This window comes from Tyto alba, unplaced genomic scaffold (genome assembly GCF_018691265.1).
Source record: "Tyto alba isolate M040663 unplaced genomic scaffold, T.alba_DEE_v4.0 Super-Scaffold_9, whole genome shotgun sequence".
NCBI classification, from domain to species: Eukaryota; Metazoa; Chordata; class Aves; order Strigiformes; family Tytonidae; genus Tyto; species Tyto alba.
The window spans coordinates 24465745-24482486 of record NW_024881330.1 but is presented as its reverse complement, the minus strand read 5'-3'; the positions used below and the strand labels follow the sequence as shown (position 1 = coordinate 24482486).

At 39.5% G+C, this 16742-nt stretch overlaps 1 protein-coding gene across 1 annotated transcript in view; it reads right to left on the bottom strand.

Moving 5' to 3' along the window:
* NIPAL2 (NIPA like domain containing 2) overlaps positions 1 to 16742 on the bottom strand; it is a 51731-nt gene that overhangs the window by 19420 nt on the left and 15569 nt on the right. The window contains exons 2-4 of the mRNA XM_009967580.3: positions 14474 to 14542; positions 11272 to 11443; positions 1538 to 1597 (exon numbers count right to left, since the gene is read on the bottom strand). Of these exons, the coding sequence (XP_009965882.3) occupies positions 1538 to 1597; positions 11272 to 11443; positions 14474 to 14542 (301 nt within the window). The remainder of the gene's footprint in view (positions 1 to 1537; positions 1598 to 11271; positions 11444 to 14473; positions 14543 to 16742) is intronic.

The following is a 16742-nucleotide window of genomic DNA, read 5'->3' as shown; positions in this document are numbered from 1 at the left end:
CTGCACCAGCTATGGACCTGCCCTGGAAACATTAGGCTCAACACATATATTCCAGTCCAATGCTTACGTGAAGCTGTCATGAAGCCAACACTTTAGCCGCTCCCTGTTGTATTTGCAGACCTATGAACTGTTTTATAAAAGGTTGATTTGCAAAAGACTGTTCAGCCATTAAGTGGCCAGGGCCCCTTTTCAAGGTTGAACTTGCATTATTGTGCTTTTAATAAAAATCTGGAAGTTCTGCCTTGTGGACAGCCAGCTGACAAACACAGATGTTCATTGAGGTATCGAGATAGAAGTGAGCCGGTCCTGAGCTCATAAACTGTATTGGATTAAAGAAGATATTAGCTAATCAATTTTTTTTCAAGTAATCTTTAAAATTCTTGGCAAACCTATAAATCAGTGTGGAATACAAGGCTCAGGAATACAAAACAAAGCATATCCGGAGGGCTTTGCTGGCACTGCTATCACACACAGTTCCTTTGGAAAAGCAGAACTGTTCTATATTTATGTGCTTGCAAAAACATCACCATATTTCCCATCATACAGCTCATTCCTATGGAATGTAGCAACATTGTTAAATCCTTCTTGCAAAGTCGAACTCACAGAAATAAAATAAATCAGTGCTGAACACTAGTTAAAGAAACACACAATGTATAAGACCATAAGGGAAACATGATCAGTCAAGGGAGGGGGGATTTTGAATGTAGCAGCTGAGCTGACAAACTTGGATCCCAAACCTAAATAAATATTATATAGTATTTCTGGAAAAACACTGAACAAATCACTCCAAAAGATCCATGAGAACAGCTGGGATGTCCTCATTATAATATGGACTGTCAAGCCTAGATACTAGGAACCCCATAGAAATATCAAGTGCCCTGTAGCAATATCAGGTGCACTGTCCCAGTCAAGACAGCTTGATGTAAAGCCCAAACCCTGAAATATGCTTGTCTCTCTATTACTGAATTCAAGCTGAGCAGTTTTGATATGCAAAAAAAATCTTGGACACAGACAAAAAGTTGACATGCTTTTAAAGTGAAGACCATGTTTGCCAACAAAACACTTGACAACATGATTATTTGTGCTTTGAAGTGATAAAATTAATACCAAAAGGGAAGTTGTCACTTTTAATTGAGCTTGAATCTTTGTGTGATGTCTATGCAGTAAGAAAAAAAAATCTTATATTTGAATGAATAACTCAATAACTTTGTTGGTTTTATTAAAATTGTGTTGTACTCATAAAGATAATACTAAATATAACCTCAGAGGCAAAAACAGACAATGAAAATAAATCTGAGCAATAAGGACACATAAGGAATGAGTTATGGTTATAAGAGCAGAGGATTTGGGAATGCAGTCTTTTCCACATGCATTGAAGATTCTCTCTCTTTTTGTCACTTCTTCCCAATTTTGAAAGTATCTGCCTTGAAACACTTGCTTGGGGAAGTGGGAGTGTGAAGGTGGGGGGCTGCGTGAGAGTTACAGCTTGCTAAGCATATGGCGACACAAATGTCCATATTAGCAAATGCTTACTTACCCAATATATCAGCAGCCCTCATGGTCTTCTTTAAGAATAAGACAGAAATAAATGCACTACCTAGAACAGAAATATAAAGACATTTTTTTATATTCGTTAGAATATCAAGTGCTATAGCAAAAAGCTGCCCTGGGCCAAGTTTAAATATATCTCATGGCTGTTGTTGCACCATATGATGATATAACCAGCCAGGAGTCCATTCCGGCAACCAACCAACCCTCGGTTTTTGTAAGATTTTAAACATATCCAGCAGGCTCTTACATGGCTGAAGAGATGCAATACCCTTCCCATCTCCCACGCAGACACTGCTTAAACTGCTCTGATTCAGTCATGTGTAGAAGTGTCAGGAAAGCTGGGCACCGATCAGCCTTAGCGTTTCACTCCCCATTTGGCTACTAACTCACTATATGGACATGTTCAAGGCAAATTGCCTCATAGAGGGATAAAATTCCACTTCTTTAGACTTCAATGTATTAGGTGCTTTTAAGTAAAGTAGCAGCAGTACAATCACAAAGAAGAAAGCCATTGCAAAACCATGGTATATAGTATGAACTAAGAGGGTGGTCATGATGCCTGCAAACAAGCAGGTGGAAGAACCAACACATGCACCATGCAGGAGCACTGCTTATGGTCTCCTAGAAGGACTTGTGATGAGGAAGCAGAAAAATGGAAGTGAGCTCTGGAAATGACCTCCTGTGTCCACAACACACAGGCAACTCTTTCCCTTGTTCAGCTCTCACATCTCCCCGCTGCCAGCTCCTAGTCCTGCCTCTTCGGGGTGAGAAACAGTGGGTGGGTGAGCAGCAGTAGTGGTCAGGCTGGGATTTCTGGTAAGCAGCAAAATGTGGACATGTGCTAGAAAGGGAAAAAGGGGTTTGGACTTGAGATGGATGACACTGTTGGCCACGTGGGAGACATGGCTCTATTCCAGCCCATAACATTAGAGCTTCTACCTCTAAGGAGAAGCAAAAGAGGCTGAATAGTTCCTATGTAAAAGAGATGAGGAAAGACCTTTGGGTGGTGCATTGATAATGTTAGATTCGTGCAGAAACCTCAAAGAAAGACTCTGCCCAGGAGGAACAGTGAAGGGACACATTGAACCTGAATCATGGGATGCTGTTACAAGAGCTCTGTTCCTGCCTATAGCATGAAATTCTTGTTTTATTCTTGAAACAACAATTCAACCTTTTTGCAACCATCTTTGTCTCAGTATCTCTATTGTTCTGATGGAAAATTTAATTTGTGGTTAGATAGTAGATGTAGTCTAGATAAATCTAGAGAGGTTCATACCAAGAGGTAAAAAGAGAACTGAAATTCAGCATCATGTCTGTATTATCCAGTCAGTAGAAAATCAGATATAGCAGAAGCCATAAATTTAAACTGTATCAAGAGTGATGGAGATCTATGAAAAAGAATAATTGCAATAAAAGAATCTTCAACTGAAAATGCCTCACTGAAAGTGAGATGCCTGACACAGTTTTCCTTATTCAATGTTTCAGTGACAACTTTGCTGGAGAAAAGACACTGGTATCCAGGCAACACTGGTAAAAGCAGAGCTACCTAGGTTTAGAAAAGAGAGAGGACAAAAACCAGGAAAGAAGTAGCATCAACCCAAGATAGTGCAGAAATTAATTACTGCTCTGTCTCCCTGCTGTCATAGCTCTGCCAAACGCCACCTCAGCCCACCCACCTAGGCAGTCACTGTCACAGCAAAAGACCTGTTGCTTAAGGAACTGATGCCTTGGTGATTTCTTTTTTTGTTTTGTTTTTTCTTTTCTTTTTTGAGTACCCCATTGTCTGGGCTCTCTGCATTTAGCGGAGATCTGGTAAATGCAATCTAGCATTCAATTCCAGTGTTGGCATCCAATTTGGGGTGAGATGAACTATGCCCCAAATTCCTCTACCTACTTCTCTGGAGATGACAAAATGGCATCTTAGGGGGATCACAATCTCTGAGGCTGACAGTGGGCACAGGGAGGCACTGGAATGTAGCCAGATAATGAAACTTGTCACTCAGCCTGTCATCCATTTTAATAATGCATTCAAATGCAGCAAGCTCTTTCTCCAGAGATAGCTAATAATGCACAAGAGATCAAGAGCTTAACAAAATGTATGTATAATTAGTAATCTATATGATGCGTAATATGTAGAGGAATCTAAAAATAGAAGAGGCTTTGAGAACATATATTAAGCCATCTGGGATTGGAGGAAAAACTGAAGCAGGAGGGGAGGTGCAACACCAAGATAAGGAGAGCGAGACCCAGGAGAGACTCTGAACACAAAAGACAGCTGTCCCTGTGAATAAGCCACCAACATTTTATATGCATTCAAGTGAAGAAGAAAAGCAAATGGGCTAAACCTAAGTGAAGAAGCAGAGAACAGTTACACAGACCTGATGAGGTGATAGAGGACATACATGACTGACCAGAAGTCTGGCAAAGTCTGGCTAGTACCTTCAGGGCTGAATTTTAAGCAAGTTACGGTAGCACAGCCAAAAGAGCACCTTGCTATTAGTCACTGACTAACAAAATATTTTAATTTTATTTTTATTTTGTTAATTTTATGGGTTTTAAGCTCTATAAATTTGGCTTTTAAATAGTCTTTTATGTTCTTCAATTTGCAGTGTGTGTTTGAACCAGGTTAAATCAAAGAAATGAAGACCAGATCATATTGATGCAGACAGTGGCTCACTAGGAATGACGGGCCAGAGGAGGGGGTGTATGAAAGGAGCCTGTGAGCCCTAGGAGAACAGGCTGACATATTCTCATTTTGACTTCTGCTGGCTTTGCAGCTTTCCCTGGCCAGAAAGACAAATGGCAGGCACAGAAGTGTACCTCAGGAGCCCAGTGAGAAACGCACAGCCCTCACAGCTGCTCTGCCCCTCTTCCTTAACTCCTTTGGGCTCCAGCTCACAATCTCAGCTGCATTTAGCTGCTTAAGACATTAACTCCTCCAGAAAAGGCAGTTTAAGACAACATGCCAGATGGCCAACATATCCCTCCACACCATCTCCTCTCTGCCTAGTGGCCTCTAAGCTGACCCTACTGTGAGCAGAAGGTTGAGTTAGGGAATTCTTGAGGTCCCTTCCAACCTAAGTTATCCTAGGAGCTTGTAAACCTTTGGCAGAAGAGTAAATGAGTATCCAGATGCCACAGCTAAGCCTACCAGATAAATGAGTTAAATCCTTTACTGTGTCCCAAATTCAGCTCTTAAATGCAGCCCTGATGAAACTCCTGTGCTCCGCTCCCAAACTCCCCACTCCTTTCCCACCCTCCCTCAGACCACAGGCAAGGTGACTCTCAGCTTCCCACTGCTCCTCCTCACTACCAGTGATGTTACACCCTCACACTTTCCTCCTAGCCCGCTTCCCCTTCACCATGATTTTGCCCCATCGCTGCAGCATGAGTCTAACTTCCCATCTCCCATCCCCAATTTTCTTTTTCCCACACCAGGGTCCTCTTGTTCCCCCTCTGTCACAGAAGGTATGTGCCTTCTCCTCCTACACAATTAAACTGATGTGGAAAATAAATCGCTGAACATTATGTTCAACTCTGCAGATGAATAGACTGAGGAACTTGAGCAATTGCTGTGCTGAAAAGTATTAATGTGTCTTTGCAACTGTTTGCCTATTTAAAAAAAAAAAAGCTATAGACAATTCTAGAGATCTGCGTCAGAGTGAAAAATAGTCTCTCTCTTTTTTTTTAATTTTTTAATTGGTCAGCAATAGAATACAACAATACAGAAATACAGACAAAAAGTATGTGTCGAAGTATAAGCTGGCCACAGCTTGGCAACAAAACAAGCAATTTATCACTGTTCTGAGGCCTCTTTGGTTTTGAACCACTGGTTTTAGCAGTACAACACACGCACAACTCTAAGGCTGAATTGTCAGCCTGTAAGTCATTGAAGCAGAGACTGCATCCCTGGTTGTCTGAGAAGACTTGTATACTTTTGAGTGAACTGGAACATTTTTAGCCTTTTAACTAATTATTAAGGTAAAACTTCCAAAACAAGGCACAGGTCCTACTTCCACTGAGTGGTGACAGATAGCCTGCCAGACCAAGAGAAGGGCAGAAAATCTGGGAGATGATCTGTTAAAGATTAAACATTACAGAACCAACATATCCTAAAGAAATCATTGAGTGCATTTCATGCCTTGACTGCATCATGCTTATATTAATATTCAAAAATTTACAAGAAGTAAGTAGGTCCTGTAAAATATCTCCATCTATTTGACAAAGCCTTTCTGAAGTCTCCTGAAACTCTTCAATCTGGAAATACAGAGTTAGTATTTCAAATGAAAAATATTATGACTTAGCACTACATCACCATGATAAATAAAAACTATTGGGTAGAAAATGGGAAAAAAAGAGTTTGTTCAGAAGTTTGATTGCTATGTTGAAAAAATTTAATCTTCTCATATATCAGCATAAAACAGGCTGGTTTGTGTTAATTATTGAATTAATATATATTCACTATATATTGAAGGAATATATATTCACATTAATGAATGAACATATATTCACTGCAGCATATGAATTTCAATTTAAATTGAAAAAATGGTAAACATGTCCATTTTCTATATGATATGAAATTAAGTGCCTTAAGGGAGGGCTGTAATGGTGCTACGCATAGCTTAGTCAGCTGCTCATTCTCTTAGGAGAGTGATCACTGATGATTATCTCCATATGTAAGTTTTCTCCAACACAAATAGAAATAAAGAGTAGTATGATATGTGGGTTCTGCCACTAGCAGACACTGAATGGTGAGAACCCAGCTCACAAGATAACTTCTCTGCCTTCTAGACATGAAAGCTGCAGTTAGGATTGTTTCTTGTTTGTTTCTTTAAGAAAGCAGTAACACAGAACAGGAGAAATTAAAGATGGAAAATACCTACTCATCAGTGGAGTATATTTTCTGTATTTTGTCCAATCCAGCCTTAAAAAACTGATGTCCATCACTTATTTTTTCTACCCAAAACTGTTTCTCAAATAAGTATATTTCATTATTAAGTTGTTTTCCTGGTATTGAATGTATTTGTGAATCTCATATTTTTACCTCTGTTGTCAGGCCTTACACTAAAAATTCCTTTCATAGCTTTTCATAACTTCAAATATAAGCATATCGTTCCTTTTCCTCTTTTCAATTCTTAGATGAGCTTTATGTACTATTTTAAATAGATTAGTACTCTCCTCATAAATGCATAGATTGCTTCTACTGCTTCTGTCTTGTCCAATAGTTTTCCAATAAAAACACAAAAATTAATGTTTGCCTCATATGTTCATTTATGAAGCTTAACTGATTCAGTCAGGTAAAGACATTTAAAACCACCCATTTTGCAGAATACTTTTGAATCCATTTCACTGGGGGTCTGGATGAAATACCAAAGGACAAGTACTAGACATGATTCAAATGTTTTCACCTCTTCCAGTTTGTGCAACAATAAAAAACATTTCACTTTGAGATTAAGTATTTACACTGTTTTATGGTACTTAAGGGTCTGCCTCCGTCTAATGAAGCAGTTCAAGCTCACCCAGTTAATTTTGGACTAAATCTGTTGAGTCGTGCTCAAGTTGTGAGGATGCAGTTGCTGCCAGTCACACTTTAAGCACCATCTCCACGGCGGAGTCTGCATGTAGACAACCGATGCCTGGGAATCTCTCCGCCCTGAGACTATTAGCTTAAAACCTCTTTCATCTTACCCTGCCTTCGTCTCAGATATACTGTCTTGCTCAATGGGAGGGCAGGAGCTCGAGGAAAACTAGTCCGTTGACCAGTGTGTCATTTTGGAGTATATAGGGGATGGGATCTAGGTATGAGGAAGATGGATGCATTTAGACCTGATGGGATCTGGGTCTCCTTCAGGGCCAGATCTCTGTGTCAGGGAGGATTAACACAAATTTGGAGAAACTTAAAGAATGCATAGCCATAGTTAAACAGAAAGCTAGCTCTGCCCAAGCCATCTGGGAACAAATTCATCACAGCTAATTGACTACTCAAACCTATTTTTAGTTTATGTGATAGATATTAATGATATACTGAATAGAAAGGAAGGTATTACAGAATTTATTCTGTTGGTGCATGACCTCTTGATAGCTATCCTGCACAGTGAACATATAACATTTCTAACATGATTAAATATTAGTACTGGAAAAGTCGTGGACAAAACATGAAACATTTTCCCCCCATCCTTATTGCCAATATGCTAATAAAAATGCAAGCCAAATATCAGAGGAATTACTCAAAAGAGAGACCATTAGGGTAATCTTAATTCTGGAAACTGGTTTACAGGACATACACCCTGCAGAGAGAAGGAAGAAACCTGAAAATCCTTTTGTTGAGTCTTCTATACAAATACATATAAAGTATTTTAAAGAATAGTCTGGTGAACACTTCCCAGTACTCATTAGCAAGAGTTCTCAAATCCCATGTTCTTGGGCCACTGTTACATTACCATGAGTGGGAGAAATCCATTTCTATGAGAATATCTGAGAGTCTTTTTCCTAAAGCACCATCAGGGATATTGATTTTCAAAGCCTAAAGCAATTTTTTGCCCCACAGCTATTTAGCAGGAGCATATCAAAATGCAAAGGGATCTCAACAATGTCAGTCTAAGTGAGTTAAGTGTAAAACAATTCTCTACAGAATGATGAAAACTGCAGAAGAAATGATCTCTGATACCACTTGCCTCTCCTCATCCCACCCCCAAGTTATTTCTACAGGCAAAAGCAAGACAATGAACTAAAAACAACAGCAGCCTAAAATTACCCGAGCTACATGTAAACCATGATTTTTAACTTTTAAGTATAAAAAGCTTTTTAATGATCACATCAAACATGTATTACTCCTCCACTTTTAAATTAAAAATTTACTAATTTCTCCTGTTGAATAAAACAACTGTTGTCTTCTCAAACTATTTAAAACCCTGAACAGATGTAGAGCTTGCATCATTGCAACCACACACAGAAATGCTTCCACTGTGTAAGAAGAAAAATAGAGTCTTTGTAGCTTAATTTTAAGGAAAAAAAAAAAAAAATCTACTGGTGTCATGCCAATTCGTGGTCTGTGGTGCTGGATTCTTTCTAAAACCAGCCACCAGAAGCACCCAGTTCAATAGAATGAAGCACAAACTTTTCACTAATTGATACTGGGTTAAGTGCGAAATTTAGTTGTATGCAGTTAAATGTGGTAGCAGAGTATAATAGATATTGGCTCCATCTATTTTAAGACCCAGGATGCTTCCTGTCTCAGAGGTCTGAAGATATGTGATGGGTACAGCCCAAATCCATTCTGGGCAGAGTCTCCAGTCTGCCTTATCCTCCTCCAAAACCCTACTTCACAAGCAAAGGAAACTTTCCATGCAGACACAGAGTGATGGAGATCCTCAGAGAATCCCTCAGATGACTGGGCATACTGCAAAGCACATTTGCCCTTAGTACACCCCAGGTACTGAATACCCAGTGTCAGTGAGAGTCAGCTCTTAACATGTGGGATGTGCTGACACCAAATTTGGAAAAAAATGCTTATCAAAAGGGTGAGATTAGGGTTCAGGTACACATTTGGAGTTTGTTATCAAGTGCTTAATTCCTTAATTTAAAAAATTAACTTATGGAAAACACATTCAACAATACCTCAAAACAACTGCCAACTAGACTGTGCAAAGTCCACCCTCCACTACCTAAAACAGGTCACAAATTAATGAGTAAAATATTTCTTGATCTTTAAAATTGGAAGACCTGATGCCTAAATTATCCTTTGCCCAGTAGTTAGCAGATGATGTATGATGTACATGTGTCTCGGTCAGTTTGTCATTCTTCTAAATGATGAACTTTTCTAAAATTAAAAGGATGCTCTCTCTCTCTCTGGCTTTAATTTCAGAAGACAGGAAAGTGTCTAGTGGTAGGAAGCGGTACTGAGAAGTTATTGTTGTAATTGGCTGTCTACATCTTTTTTACTTTCCCTTCCTTGAGGGAATGTTTGCTAGACTAAATAAAATTTCAGATATCCCTATTGTTTGGGCTATGAAATGGATACTCTCAGTTGATTTATAGGAATGGAATATAAGATATTAAAGTGCTTTCTGGGGTCTTCCAGGATAAGCATTTTGCATCAGTTAAAAAAAAAAAAAAAAAAAAGTGGATGAGAATTTTGATAAGGTATAACAGGAAAACGGTTTCTTGGTATTTGTTATAAGTAAGTGGAAATGGAGAGCGCAGGAAACAGTTGCAATATTTCTTTGCATACTGCAAAGGTAAAGAAGAGGGAACCTGTCCAGATAAAAATCAACCCTAAATGTGACCTCTTCTTTCTAGCAGTTTAATAACCAATGAATTTTTTTCATTTACCACTACTTTTCACTTCGTTCTAGTTTTTTATATTTTCATTTTATTCCATTTAGGGAATAAATTAGATTGATCAATGTCCCTTTATGTTCAGAGACATCTGGAAATGTCTACAGCTGTTAAAGATATAACTACTGCCACCAAAATCACACTGGGATATGTTGTATTAATTTACATTTTCATCTCAGGTAATATCTCATTCCTTTCTTTGAGAAATCTTTCCTACAATGGCGAATTACCATGGCTTTGTATCTCATTCTCCAAAATTCTGCAATAGTTTAACATTAAAGGTTACAGTAAATTGCCTGCAGCTTCCTTCCCCCACTATCTCTTTGCTAAATTGAACCCACATATGGTTGGCTGCCTCCTTCCACTACAGTCGGGCTGTCCACTAGGAAGATAATTCATCTTTTCTACCTTCCCGTGCAGAATCACTCGCTGCAATGTCACTTCCAAGCATGAAACTGGTAGCTAGAGACAGACCATGAAATGTTATCACTTGTCAATAGCAAGCGAATGAGCTCCAGCGTAGGCAGAGCTGTTGTTTTATCTCAGCCCTGGATGTTTCAGCTGTGGATATGAAGTGACTAGATTAAGGGATACAGCTGCACCCTGTATTCCTGTTTTCACAGCCTCTGTACAATACTGCCCTGTCCACTATGCTTTGCATTAGCACAGCATGGTAATATATTTTAAAGTGTATGTTTCTTTAGCAAAAAACAGACATCTCATACCTGTCAATACCTTAATTACAAAAAACCACATGAAGTAAAGAGTAAGACCATATCAAATGAGTCCTAAGGATAGGACTGCTGCTAAAGTCCAATTAATCTGCACATGAAGGAACAAATGAACAACTTTGATAATGTCCATAACTAAACTAAGCCTTTTAGGAAATCCCTAGGCCCCTTTTGTCGCACACTGCAGAGTCAAGCAAGTTTGCCCGTGTCAACAGGAATGACAGCAATGGGCAGGAGACAGGCAGCAGAAACCACTTGGTGTGATGGCAACAGAGAAAACACGCTGTAGGTGCTCAGGATCAGACCACAGCTCTGTGGTCAGCAGTATGCCAGCCCCCCACTTCGGGGTCTTGCAGAGCCGGCAACACTGGTGCAGCACTGGGTGACCAACTGGCAGGAACTAGCAGAGCACAGAGTGATGCAAAAGTCAAAATTTTGGAAAAAGAAAGATATTAGAAGAGTCTGTGAGTTAAGTAGAAGGTTTGTGTTAAACTGTCAGCTCATGTAATTATATGAATAATTTATTTTCAAACCACAACATTAACATTTTCCCCTCATGTTCCTGCTGCAGCTCCTGCGGTATTATTCCTCCAGTCACAAACAAGCATTTGATTAAAGTACGTACCCAAGCAAGAAGGGCAAACCATCTCACCTATGACAGATAAACATCCCAGTGGAGCGACAAGGGCAATGGGTGCAAATCCATAGGCTGTGAAATTGCCCACCTCTCCAAGCCCCAGGAGGGTAATCCCACACCACCATAGCTTGCTCATGTAGTAGGGCTTCGGCTCTGTCTGGCAAGCCAGCCGGAGATGAGCGCATTTCTAGAAAATTAATTATAAAGAACAGGCATGAAAAGAAAGACTTCCATTGTGTTCTTAGGTCTGACAAAAGTAGAATAATTAAGGGGGCTGTCAACTTCAAATTCCAGGTGCGTCAAGGTTTTCTTTTTAAACTTGACTTTCAGGATGTTGTTGCAGACACACTGCTCTGTGTTAACTCAGTGCTGCTTCAGATGTGTGCTTTCTTAGCTGTGGTGGAGATGACTGAAAAATTAGACCTCTGAAGAAGCCTGAAAAATATTAAGTGAATACTAGCTAGTACTTCCTAGCTATCACTGCATACCTCTGTTCTCTCAAAGCAAAGCTCAACAGCTGTGCTGTGAACCTGGAAACACTCAAAGGCAGGAGATGGGACAGAAAGAACTGTGACAACAAGGTACAAGAAAGGGACCAGACAATATGGTGTCCCTGCTCCATGATACGCATCCTTGCCAGAAATACAATTTCAAAATGGAAAAGGCAGCACTCAGTCACATTTGCTGTAGTGAGGAGACTAAATTAATCAGGTAGAATTTAGGATTTGGCTACAGTCTCCTGTTTGACCTTAAAAGAAGACCTCAGGTAAAGTATTTTCAGAAGGAAAACCAGCTATACCTGCACAAACAGGTATATTATATACTCAGGTAATGCTTTATCAACACTTCTTGTTACTTGGAGGAGGTATCATTGACAAGTTGTAATTGTTTTCTCTCTGACTGTACAGCAAGAACCTGTATATAACCAGATATATAACAGAGTCCATGCAGTCTCCATCAGGAAGGTGTCATGATTGGGAAAGATGCAGTGTTCGTTCTGCAGAATAACATTCCCTTTCTCAGATTCCTCACTGGCCTGTCTGCACATGGGTCAAAAAAGTTGGAAACCAAATGATACGGTTATTGTAGTATAAATGGTGGTAAAATACATTTTTTTCTCCATCATTTGATATTTGATTTTGGAAGTGCCCAGGCAGAGCCCCAGGGAAGTTGTAAACAATTTTCCTCGTACTTCCGTTCAACTCTGTAGGTTACGCTACAGAGGATGCAGCACAGTAGTGCAGCTTCATGCTGTGGAACATGCTCAGAGAATGAAATCCTAGGAAGAAATTTAGCCCTCCAATGAGAAAAGGAGCATAAGGAAATCAAACTTCCCGGAGACACAGGTCAGCAAAACACAGTAACATCCAAGGTTTTGCATGTTCCATTTTTATAAACAAACAAACAAAAGCCCAATAAAGATCCAATTGAAAAAAATATTAAATAAAATTCAAATAAATAATCCAACTTTTTGTTGAAAAACAAATAGAACAAGTTCTTAACTGAATCCCGAGCTCTGGTTTCTCCCCAGATACTTGTAGAAATAACTCTTGAGGGCAAAATGTGATTGAAAAGATCTGCAAGGGTGGGTGGGTGATGGTGAGCTCAGCAGTTCCCCTACAGCCTTCTTTCTCCAGATGCCTGCCTTCTTTGCATAGTAATGTGTGTGGATGGTAATTTAGGTGGAGGCTGTTTATAATCCAGCTGAAATATATTGCAAATGGTGGGCTGTTCTTTAACTGACAACCAGTTAGAGGGAAGAGAAGAAGGATAACTGACTACATGGTGGGAAAAGGAGAAAGAACAATAAAATTTGGCCTGTCCATTTAATATGAGTGTGAAAATAAACACTGAGATCTAGGGAAAGTCATTATTCATATTTATAAGATATCGTTACCAAATTGAGAAAAAAATATTTTAAAGGATAAATACAATTTTTGGTTGAAACTGTCTGTCAAATGTCAATGCAGAGCTACTGGGTTTTGTTAAACAGCTTTTAAAAACCTGAAAGCTAGTTCAAATCCAGTAAATGCTTTTAATGGTAACAAGTCAATTGAAGTCTGTCTACATGCCTCAGTACATCCGCTGGCAAAGCACCCACTTTGGCACTCAGTGCCCTCAGCAGACAAAAGATATGATGTCTGAACAACCTCATTATTATGGGCTAGACTGAATTTCCACTTCACCAACAAGAATTTTTCCACTGAAACAGAGCCTGTATTAGTATGTCATCGGCAGCAAGCTGGAACTCATATTGGAGAGGCAGCAGTCATCTGACCCTGCCTGCCATCTATGGCTAAACAGATTTTTTTCTATGGGATTCTCCAACTAGAAATACTTAAAACAAAAGGGAATCATTTAAAAACATTCCAGCTTTAATAAAATGGGTTATTATGAATAGAATATTTCATATTCCACAGATTTCTGGTTCATTATTTACAGAAAAAACAAGCTTTACATAAGACATATACAACTCATAAAATACAAGCTATCAAAAATATTTTTTCTGGAAAACTTACACAACAACGTCTTCTGTACTTTAAAATCTTTTGCTAGAAGACCTAAAAATACCAAGAACTCTACAAGATACAGATTATAATGAATTATTTAACTTTCTCCTGAGTATGTATTCTAATTATTAATACAGAAAGGATTTCATAAATCTCATCCTACAACCCTTTGCCCTAGTTGCAAGGTCAGCACCTCCCATTGCTTTTACAATTTAAAATAATATTTACTCAGATTATTCTATCTTAATTGCAGAGGAAAACTAAATTGGTCAAAGTTGTCTTGTGGCCCAATATTGCAAAAAGCTTTATGTCTCTGTGCATTTAATTATATTAATCACGTCATTAAGAAGCACCAAAGACCCTGTGGTCTATTCCATTGTAAATCTGGACGCTGAGATAGGTTCATGTGATGTCCAGTGGAACCTCAAGCAAGTCACAGCTAGTGTTCCCTTATGGGACATTACAAGGAAGAGGAGGAGTTACGAATTTTTATTCTGTTCCCATATGAGAATCAGAGCACAGAACAGGTTGAGAGCTGTCATACTGTCAACAAATACAGCAGGGCACTATTAAACTACAGTTAAAGAGAGGGAATGATTATTAAATGCAACAAAATTTGTATTTTGAACTATACCATAAAACCAAATTGTAACATAAGTTACTTGCTAAATATAAACAACTCTGAATAAAGAGAAATAATTTCATACCTGTATAATCAAAGAAACACTAATCAGAAAATTTGAAGCAGCAGCCAGTAAAACTCCCAAGAGCTGAGTCTGCAAGATCACAAAACAAAGCAAAACAAAAATATTTCTTATTAGTTTAAGAAGAACAGTATAATGGTGGTTTTCTGATAACACATTGTAACTCAATCAAAACCATATTATTGCACTTTTCAGTCATTGAGTTCATGCTGCATTAAGTAAACTGATAAAAAAGATCTCTGTACAGTTGACTAGGTCTTATGTGGTAAACAGCTGGGAATGGAAAAGGCATCCCAGTGCAGGAGGTGGTTTTGCTGTCCTTCAGTAGAACACCTTCTTAAATCTCACAAAAGAATAATCTAGACAGGTCGCAGCTGAACACTACACACAGGTATTCTACTTTACTAAAAAAGAGACCTGTTTTGTTACATAATCCAGAAGGAAAATCAACAGCAATCAAACTGTTCCTATTGGAACACAATCGTGTAACGTGTTAACATATCCACTGTTTGACAGGGCAGCCAGGAACACAGTCCTGACAGTATCTTTAATGTATTGTGTTATTTCATCAAATTCTTTCCTAATCAGCCTGTTTAATTTTCAGTAAGATTTGTAAACTTTCTATGAAGTTGAGAAATTAAGAACATACAAGCAGGGTTCGTTATTTTGGAAAGCAGCCATTTAAAGATGCCATTTCAGCAAGCTCAAATAACAGGCACATGGTAGAGCTCCCTGTCTACTTTCAAAATGTTGTAACACTTTGTACGTTGTTGTAAGTGTATTCAAGATCCACTCAAGGTCACCGATATAGTGCTGTGAGGAGCCCCACTATCTTGTAGAGAAGACAAACATACTATCAGTGAGTTTTTATAAACAAGGCCATGGTAACATAACCCAACATAACTATTGCTTACAACCTGTAAAGCAGCATCCAGCTCAGTGTTCACAGCCTCAGCTTTCATGACTCTTCTCCAAGAAGGTCCCTGGGCACCTATGAACAGGCAGTGCCTACCAGCCACAGAGACCGCTGCTCCTCAGCATTTATAAAGAGCAATAAGTGATCAAGCAAGCCCCGTGAGGGGGAAATTATTGTTGTGGCTAGATAATTCCCAGACTAAGAAAGAGCATTCCCGAAAGTGTGAAGAAACAACAACCTTATTACAAATGGATGATAATATTATTTAAGAGACAGCTGAATCTAACTGTCTCCAGCCCACCATGCACTTTTGTAGTGGCTTAGACTCAGAAGGAGAAGCAAACAGAATTGCTTTGGGTGAAATGCTTTGCCAACTGCTGGGTGTCAGCAAGGTGTGACTGATGAGTACAAGGGGATGCAGAGAAGGGAATGTAGGAGGTGAGAGGTCTCCCTTTGCTCACACACCCTCTGTGCTAAGTGTTACAGCACCAGTGCCAGAGTCTATGTACAAGAAGTGTTCAGTGAGAAGCATTACTCAAATTTTTGCCCATACCCTTTTGGTACCTGGCCACTGGAGGTCCTTCCCATCTTACATCCTCTCCCTGCACTCCAGTATTGTCCAGTGTATGCTCTAGCAGTACATTCTGGGTTCTCACACATGGTGCATTTTTCATGCTCTGGGAACACCCCTCACTGGGAGCAATGGGGAGTGTGTGACAAGATGTCTCAGCACACCTCGGCACAGATGTCTGCTGAGATCAGGCACTGTTAGAGGGACACAAGCAGCCTTGCAGCCTCCTTCCACACTGGGGAAATGTTGTCATACTGTCCCCACCCATGGCCTCGCAGGAGAAGAGGGGATGGGTTTTCCTTCCTGAGGCTTTGATGCTGTAGCATCAAATCCTGAGCACTGGTCTTGCACAAAGTTTGACCACTTCACAGATGGATTATTGCACTCTCTTCATCATCCTGCACACACAGAGGCTTCAATAAAACAGCAGTTCAATCAAAATTGTTTTATTGCTCCCAAAAACTTGTTCTTTTTAAATGACAACATACTCCCTTGTGAGGGGGTGGAGAAGTGGCTTTGTGAGCTTCATCACGAAGGGTTTAAGAAAAAGGAGACAGCAGGGAATAGCAAACAGAAATTGCCACCTCATTTACCCTGTCATTTTATTGCTTTCACATCAGTAATTGTAATATATCCACACTACTTTCAGCAGAGAAACCAGTCTCTCTGAGGCACATTTTGTCTCTACAGCCAATCCTACTCTTATGGCTGCATCTCTGGATAACCTCTTGCAGCTCCTTACTCCCAGCTTTCAGCCAGGGGTGACACTGTGCAGGACTCAGGAA